General features: G+C 36.9%; 1 protein-coding gene across 3 annotated transcripts; it reads left to right on the top strand.

Annotated features, from left to right (window-relative positions):
* The first annotated feature begins 384 nt into the window (after positions 1-384).
* On the top strand, positions 385-8386 carry LOC122085605 (chlorophyll(ide) b reductase NOL, chloroplastic). Of its 3 annotated transcripts, XM_042654086.1 has the most exons (13): positions 387-748; positions 1965-2033; positions 2910-2971; positions 3096-3182; positions 4946-5013; positions 5104-5152; positions 5230-5315; positions 5719-5776; positions 6503-6553; positions 6916-6966; positions 7086-7127; positions 7980-8090; positions 8252-8386. In XM_042654086.1, exons 1-13 carry the CDS (start codon positions 499-501, stop codon positions 8297-8299), a joined length of 1032 nt encoding a protein of 343 aa, XP_042510020.1. In that variant the 5' UTR covers positions 387-498; the 3' UTR covers positions 8300-8386. The 3 variants fall into 3 exon arrangements, with proteins under 3 accessions (XP_042510021.1, XP_042510020.1, XP_042510019.1); XM_042654085.1 differs by lacking the exon at positions 8252-8386 and having other exon boundaries at positions 7980-8245; XM_042654087.1 differs by lacking the exons at positions 1965-2033; positions 8252-8386 and having other exon boundaries at positions 385-748; positions 7980-8245.
* The last annotated feature ends 595 nt before the right edge of the window (positions 8387-8981 follow it).

Genomic DNA, 8981 nt, shown 5'->3' with positions numbered 1-8981 from the left:
CTCTGTTTTGCAAGAAGCGTAGATCGTTTACTTCTACAGGTGAGAGAACAAAGAGGGTAGAATGGAAAGAGATAGGGTTCAAAATCTAGCAGGAGGTTCAGCCCCAGCCGAGAACGAAGCATTCGACATGAGAGAGAGAGAGAAGATAATGTATGAGTGTATTTGGGATCGTATTTCACTCGAAACAAAATGATGTTTGGGAATTTAACGAACGAATGGGATGTATCGATACCAATTCCACGTATCAGATTACTCCCGACCATGAATCCCCTTACCAGCACTGCCTATATATATATATATATATTTCTATTAACAATCAAGTATAAAGAAATTAAGTTTCCATTTTCTTTCTGTCCAATACTATCCAAACCAAATAGTTTAAATGTCTAAAAGACTAGAAAACTATCTATAAAGCCGCACTTGCTCGAAGAACCAGCTTCCTTTTATCCAATTAACAGTTCACTTGGGTACTTCCTTCTGTCGTGCTCCAAATCTCCAATGTCATCTCTTCATTTTCCCACCATTTCCCTTTCTCCTCTTCCCGCTAAAACTCAAGCTCGTCTCGTCTCTTTAGTCCGTTGTCACTCCGACCGTTTTCGTCAACCGACCTATGCCTTCCACCGTCGTTGTCTGGAACTCGGGCGTCGCGTGTCGAGTCCGAACCTTCACCGAATCACGGCAGAAGCTTCTCCGACGAGAAGCCCTATGGTTCCTCCTTATAATGTATTGATCACTGGTTCCACTAAAGGTCAGTCTATTCTCCACGCCCTAGGGAGTTCAATTTCCTTTCAAATTGGATTCTTGTATCTCTCTGGTGTAATTTGATCTAGTTCGGATTCCATTTGCGATCATACATCTTAAAATAACTTAAAACTGATTCTTGGATTAATAATACACGCAACAGTCTGATTCCAATTATTGTCTTCGTTATTTATGTTTAGACAACTTTTCGAAGCTTGAAATGGTTGGAGCTCAATTAATAGTCTCAGTGCATTCTTTTGTTTTGATTATATATGTTTCCGATCAGTGTAAGTACTCAAAAGAGAAATTTTAAACACATACACTTACGGGAAGCCGATTGTATCAAATTGGTTTCACATTTTTCTTCTAGAGAGTTTAGATTCTGTCAATGTTTTTCAAGACTGTTCTATCTTAAGGATGGTGTTTAATTGGGCTATGGGTATGAGAAGCCGAAGAATATCCTTGCTGCAACAAGGAACAACATTCCTTTCAGTCCTTGGACTGCAAATGCCTATGTAATTCCTGGTTCAGGGCATCTAAATAATAGATCGGTTCTTAGATGTGATATGGAAAAGACTGTTTACATTGCTCATTGCCTATGTAATTCCTGGTTCAGGGCATCTAGTTAGCTCAAACATTATGTCAAGAAATCCAACATGTTCCGATTATCCCCACCCACCTTCCGAGGGTTGGGCCCTACAGCTACCTCCCCTGTGCGAACATGCACCAAAGTTCAGATTGATTGCCTGACCATATACTGAATTTATCCAGGAGTGTGAGCTAGAACAGCGATAGCCTGATAGGGTCCTTTATGTCATCACCTCAGTAATTTTCGTTCAGGGCCCCGCAAGTTTTCACTGGTCGGACTTCAATTATTTCTTTCCATTTTAACTGGATGCATTATAACCTATTTAAGGGATTTGGATGCCAACATCTGTTTTTATTTAGGAACTGCAAATAAGGGACTTTTATGCATCCTATATGTACAGTTGGCTTGCAAATGAAATATCTGTGCAAATGAAGCATTTTAAACTTATGTTAATATGTTATATGGAGGTGTCTTTTAATAAGTAACTCGAACTAATCAAACACTCCACGAGTGGATATTTTAGCACGTGGTCTCTTTCTCCCTCATGTGCACACAAAAAACAGACAAAATGTTTATTATTTTCATTTTTTTTTCTCTTACTAAATTTCAGTTTATTTTATTGCACACCAATCAGGAATAGGATATGCGCTTGCTAAAGAGTTCCTAAAAGCAGGTGACAATGTTTTAATCTGCTCTAGATCAGGTGCAGGCTCTAGTTCTCGATTTGTTTTGTTTTTTTTTGTTTTTTGTTGTAATCTGTTACTTCTGACAAGTAGTAAGACTTGTAAACAGGTGATTTCAAAGCAGGCTATTGTTATTTGAAACTGATTTAATAGATGGACTCAAGTATACAGATCTAGACTAGTCCCATGTCCTAACTACTTGGATTCAGATTGAGTATGATTGTGATTGTGATTGTGATTGTGATTGTGTGGCTTCTGATGCCCTAATATGTGTCTGTGTGTCTGACTGCAAGAATCTGGACTTCCTCAGCTAACCTGTTCATGGTTGTCGGCTGAAACCCAACCCATTGGCAGCCCTCCTTGCAGATACAGTTCTGTTGTGTGAGAATTAATTGAAATTGTGGGAAATCATCACATGGAAAACACCAAGTGAAGGTTGTGGACCTTGTGAAAGCATGGAGGTTAAAAATGAATAGTCACCAATTAGGGAATTGACAGTGGACTTCTAAAGTTTCAATGGGAGGTTAAGAAGACCATATTTTTTTGTTGATCCTGGATATTTGTCCTGATGTACCTGTACTTGAATCTAGGAATTTATGTGCTTACATTTATTTATTTAACTGTACTTGAATCTAGGAATTCAGTGATTACATTCATTTGTATATTTTTTATTTTTCTTCGTTACCGTTTTTGTGGTCTGCTTCCTTTCACTTTACTTTCTTTTCTTTGCCCTTGCTTGGATCCATGTAGCCGACCCCATTAAGTTGGGATAAGGCTTTGTTGTTGTTGTTTACCAAGACTTCATAACTTACCATAAAAATATGAAAATTTTACTGGTGGTTGCTACTTGAAAAACTGCACTTAATGCTTATGTTTTCTTAGGGAATCCTTTGCAGGTCAACGGGTGGAGTTGGCAGTTCAAAACTTGAGGCAGGAGTTCGGGGAGCAGCATGTGTGGGTACCCACTACGTAGCTTTTTCTTTTGATTTTCTGCCTTCCATTTTGTCTCTTTTTGGTCTTCTGTTTTACCCTGCATTGATATTGTTCAATGTACTTTCTTTTATTGTCCACTTTTTCTTCAGGGTACTACCTGTGATGTTAAAAAAGGGGATGATGTCAAAGATTTAGTAGCATTTGCCCATGATAAGCTCAAATACATTGATATATGGGTATGTAACTCGTGATTGTCTGCACAATTGTACCACTTGAAACTGATGGCTATCATATTTGTAATCGTGGTTTGTCCCCTTCCCCCCCACCCCCTCCAAAAAAAAAGCTTTTCTGAAGGTAAAAGAAAACTTGGAGGACTCATTATTGTCTAATCACGACAGGGAGGAGAAGATAGGATTTTGGATAGGAATTAGTTGTCTTCCCTGAAGGTTAAGAACTTAGCTTCGCTCTGTGACTGATCGGTGATAAGAATAACACTATTTGAGATCCATGGCCCTAATATTTAGAATCTCTTCTTGAGATTTTTTTGTTATTTATTTTTAAAGATTGGAGGACTTCATTTCCCTGATCTGGGACTTTAGTCCTTCCTGCGTATTGGGAGCTCAGATTCATTGGGTGGCTTGTCTGGCATTTGTTACAGCTTGAATTGATATAGATTGTGCCTTGCTGCTTATGAATGCAATTATTGTCTTCTATTCTGTGGGCTTATCTTTACTTTTGTTGGGTCTTGTTTTTCATCCTAGATTTTTCTCTCTTAAGTTGACTTCTCCACATCTATTGTCTCACCTAGTCTTTCTTTGGCCTGCGAGTGATGGGCCCATTAGTGGAATGGAAGAGATCCCAATCTGATGGCTAGATGCGAGCCAGATTTTATCTAAAAACTATTAGTCATATTTTCATCAGAATAACTACCAGATTTCAAGGATAAGTTTCAGAAATAAAACAGAATTTAATCAGCACAATTAATGGAGATTGACATCAACAGTTGAGAGGAGTAAGTTAGGAAGGTTGGATTCTAAAATTTAGGATTTGAACCTAGCATACTTTTGAAGGATAAGGGGAGTAAATCTGAGGTGCTGTCCCAATAAAGGAGGAGGAAAAGAAGGATGTAATGATTGGACATTGGAGCGAAGAAGATAAAATCCTCCTTAAAATTAGGATCTAAAACCGAACAAATTAATCGAAGAGAGAGAAAAAGAAATAAGAAAGAAATAGAAGAAGAAATCACTACTAAAACTAAAAGAAGACTCCAGTAACTAACTTTATCAACTATTAGCAAGGGGCCCAGTAAAATAAAATAATAACTTTCGTATATCCCCTTTATCTCCCACTGTTGGTCTTATAAATTATGCCCATTACAATAATAAAACCCAAAAATTAAGGCCCAACCCATACTTATATTAAAATCTTACCCATATTTAAACCAAGCCTTGTACGGGGCTTGCATTAACATTCAGTTTCTTAGCGGCTGGCATCTCAAGCCTTATGCCAGACCCTTTTAGGATGGATTGCCATAATTTGTCGTCTCAAATTTATAGGGTGGAAGGGGGAAATGATAGTCAGTGAGCCACCCCAACTAGTTGGAATAAGCCCTTGTTCAGTTGAGTATTTTGAGGGGATGAATAATAAATTCATTGCCAAGGAAAGAAGGGGGAAGGGAATATACAGGCCCCTAGGGGAACAAAGAAAAAACAGAGGTACAACAATCAAGGGGAAGGGGAAGGGTCAACAGGCCCATTGGGTGGGGGGGGGGGAGAATGGGAGGGGAGTATTAAGTTTTTGTTTTGACTTCTAGGAACTTTTTCCACATGCTGTTTGCTGTTGGCTGATTACTAGCTTTGAGTTTTTTTTTTTTTTTTTTTTTTTTTCAAGACTGTTAATGTTTTGAGAGGATGCAGATTAACAATGTGCATGTCACCAACTCACAATGCCAAGTCTGTTATCTTACTCCTATGCTACCATATTTTGTGAAAGGATGCAGATTAATAATGCAGGATCAAATGCATACAGCTTTAAGCCATTGGCAGAAACTTCAGATGAAGATCTTATGTAAGATAAGACACAGTAGCATATATTTTCTTCCTTTGTGATGTTCCATCCATTTAACTTAACCTCTTTGTGGTGTTGTTTCTTTGGCAGAGAAGTTGTTACAACAAACACACTTGGTCTAATGATATGTTGCCGAGAGGTAAAGAACAGTCTCTTGAGCTTCTGGCTTAATCTAACCTTTGAAGGGTCTATTTTTCTCATGGTTGTGATCTATAGGCAATAAAGATGATGTTGAACCAGCCTCGAGGAGGTCATATTTTCAACATTGATGGGGCTGGTTCAGATGGAAGACCAACTCCAAGGTACTGTAATGCATTTAACTGCAGCTAACTTCATCTTGTACTTCTAACCATCCTTTAATCTTGTTGCCCCTGGAATTATTTTTTGACTCACTGGGTAATCTAGATAATCTGTTTTGTCATTTTCTAATTTTGTCCTTTTGTGCCATTGCTTTTGCTGGTTATTGTAGAAATATAGGTATACTCGACACTCAATAACCAATAAAAGTCAATCCTATGTACCTTTGTCTTTAATGGTTTTATGACATTGAATCTGTATAATCTTTCCAATGTCATGGCGCAGTTGTCTGGGTAATATTGTGTCTCATTTCTTCTCAGAAGTCAAATCTATTGTTAGTTGGGTGATGCCCTGTTTATCTTCTTTATTGGTTGGTCATTGGTGATTGTTTTTCTGTTTATCTTCTAGATTTGCTGCATATGGGGCAACAAAACGTAGTGTAGTTCACTTGACAAAGTCATTACAGGTATCATCAAACTTGGTATTTTTTTATTTTATTTTATTTTTTTTGGCGGGAGAGTTGAGGACACTTGGTACGGAAGTTTTCAGGCTTCTTTCCTATCTATTTATGTTTTGTAAGTCATTTGGGAGTTTTTTAGTTCGAGATTCTAAGCATCCTTGATGGTTCTCTATTTCTTTAACTTGAACAAGTCCACATTGTTCATGTTAATGTGACATATTAATAGTTCTCTTCTCTGGGTTTTAGGTACTAAAGTTGAATGCCCTAACGGATCTATGAGGCCTATTTTCAACAATGATGTTGACTCGGAATACTCATTCTAGCATGTTCTTCTTGATGAAAAAGAAACAGTTATTGCAAAAGATTTTACCCATGGGATGGTTGCTACCAGTATGGTTTTGATCTTTCTCTTTGGTGCAAGTGAGAACCATTCAGTGGTTTCTCCATTCAATGCTTGTGTGCAACCTTTCCCAGTATTGCTTTTATGGAGGCTAATTTTTATTCTGATTGCTCAGATACCCTGGGTTTACCAAGGATTTTGTACCTAGGCAAAGCAAAATGAGTGCTTGGATATATAGTATAAGGCTGCATATTTTATTAAGATAATATTTCACAGCTTAAAAACATTTTATCTACATTTTAGTGTACTTCTTTGGGTGGAGGATTGTGCAAAACTATGAGGTTCAATGGAGTTATTGTTTTTATACGGAAAATTTTGTGATATGTGCACAGGCTGAATTACAGATGCAAGATGTTAAAAATGTTGTGGTGCATAACCTATCGGTATGGTGCATTTCTTTTCTCTTTTTTTTTTTTTTGCTTCGATTCCCTATCTCTCTCTTTAATTTCTCGTGTTGTTATTGTTACAACCGCTTATCCCAAAGGTCTTGATTTGTGCCTTCTATTACTTGGGTGGGCCCATAGCGAACCAAAATTGGATTTTGTGACCTGGGTTCTGCATCAGTGGTTTTAGTTCTATGTCTTATGCTAGATTCTTCCCGCTATAACAGGCTTTTGAGGATTTTGATTTGTTAAGATGGTTGCTGAGGTATCCTCAGCTTCCTGGGTTATCAAATTCACCTTGTCAAATGTCCAGTGTCTTAGTTAACATGTGCAAATTCTCATTTTGATTTTTTTTGTTACAGCCCGGTATGGTTACAACTGATCTTCTCATGGCTGGGGCCACTTCAAAGCAGGTTGAATCAAAAATCCGAATATCCCCTCATGTTGGCTATTTCCTTGTGGCTTTTCAGCATAGAACTTTTTTTTGGTAGAAGCTTTTCAGCATAGAACTAACACTTCAATTCAACTGCAGGCCAAATTTTTCATTAATGTTTTAGCAGAACCAGCAGAAGTGGTATGATCTTAGTCGCTATCATTCTCTAATTATGGAGAACGTAGTTCTTTGGGATGCCTGCAACCTATTTAGAGGAATTTAGGATGTGGTCCATGAGCTTCCTGGTCTCTAACAGCTCAAAACTACCTTTTCAAATAATAGCAATTGATCAATTATTAAGGCACTAATTAGTTGGTACAAGGTTTAGTTAAATTGAGTTGATCATAGTTAGGGCTCCGCCAGGAGAGGTAAAATATAAAATGATCACATGCACAGCTCTGGACTTGTTTATATACTATGACCAAACTTTATGCAATGCACATGAAAGTAATCTTGTTATTAAATTTTCTGTCCCTGAATTTTCTGTGGTATCTGTAAATTTCATGCTGTCTTTTTCGTTTTTCCTAAATATTTTCCTATTTTCTTCCATATTTCCCAACTCCTTAAGTTTTACAATGTTTAAATTGTAAATTTCCCCTTTTTGAGGGCCTTCTATTCTATTTTATGATGCATAAATCGTGCATGTGTTTGTACATTTGTTTATATTTTCAATTCTCACCCAGATGTAGCAAAAAAAAATAGGAAAATATTTTGGGTCACCTATGGAACATAGCCTTCTAAATGTCATGATCCATATTTTGGGTCTTTACTATGTAAATTGATACATTTACTTGGATGAATATGTTGCTTGGCATTTATAACTCAGGTCAATAAATAGGTTCTATTTGGGTTAGGTGTCAGTTACCTTTGATGTTGAACTCGACATAACTTAAAACATGCATAACTGCATCTATGTAAATTAATTTACCTACTCATATATACAAGCATCTCGTCTGATTCTCTATTAAACTTTATATTTGTTACTTTACACAGGTTGCAGAATATCTCGTTCCAAGCATCAGATCCATCCCAAGCAATGGTTCCATGAAACCAACCTACATTCGTTTTCTCACTGGGTTGAAGGCCTGCTCCCAGATATTCTCAGTTAAGAAAAGTCATTTATTTCTTATACAGAAACCTTTTTTTTTTTTTATTTCGCAACTCAAATAATTGTATGCAGTCCTTAAGTTCATAGATGGTTTGTTGCTAATTGATTTTATTGTTCTCTTCTTTCTTTCACCCTTTTTAAATTTCTTTGTTCCCAGAGATTTGCTTTCGGTGCCAGAAGAAACCGATACGTGCTTGAAGATTAAATCTTGCAAGTTATATGTGTTTTTGTTGAAAATTTTACGATTATATTGTAACTTTATTTCTTATTGAGTAAACATTCGTTCTTAAAATTAATTGCTTTTTTCTGAACACTTCTTTTAGGAACTTTTCTTAAACTGTCCTAATGGAGTATGAAAAATTCAGAACCATGGAATGATGCATGGACATACAAGGGAGGGTATAGTTGAATTTGAGTATGAATTTGAATCAGTCAATCTGCTCTGAATTCCTTGAATCATATGCGTGCTAAAGAATAAAGTTGAAATCAATGTAACCGATTGGTACCCTATTCCTTGACCCTCCAAAATGTTGGATTCAGTGAACATTCCATTACATAGGTTGTATTATTCGTAGAGGTAGAAAAAGCGTTGCGCTGATTACAACGACAACCATAACCTTGTCCCAATTAAATGGAGTTGGTTACATGGATCTGATAGCAACAAAAAAGCATTGTATTGATGTAGCCGTTGAGTTTTCATTACCATCATGGTTCTAAGTATTGGTATTGTCGGTGTAGGAGATCAATATTGATATGATATTAATACGTATCAGGTTGAATCCATAAAAAGAGGTACAATTTTGAATTTCCATCCTAATTCGTATTGATAACGTATAGTATGAGTCGAGACTCGAGATCGACATGAACATAACATTGATTCCAACTGA

Source organism: Macadamia integrifolia, chromosome 8 (assembly GCF_013358625.1).
Source record: "Macadamia integrifolia cultivar HAES 741 chromosome 8, SCU_Mint_v3, whole genome shotgun sequence".
NCBI lineage: Eukaryota > Viridiplantae > Streptophyta > Magnoliopsida > Proteales > Proteaceae > Macadamia > Macadamia integrifolia.
This window is presented reverse-complemented; position numbering and strand designations above follow the sequence as displayed.

What these genes read in the sequence shown, in the direction of transcription:
- LOC122085605 (XM_042654085.1), top strand. Translation starts at nt 499, where the DNA reads ATGTCATCTCTTCATTTTCCCACCATTTCCCTTTCTCCTCTTCCCGCT. An exon ending in CTGGGGCCACTTCAAAGCAG is followed by an intron (nt 6,967 to 7,085) that starts GTTGAATCAAAA and finishes ATTCAACTGCAG; the next exon opens with GCCAAATTTTTCATTAATGT. An exon ending in TAGCAGAACCAGCAGAAGTG is followed by an intron (nt 7,128 to 7,979) that starts GTATGATCTTAG and finishes TACTTTACACAG; the next exon opens with GTTGCAGAATATCTCGTTCC.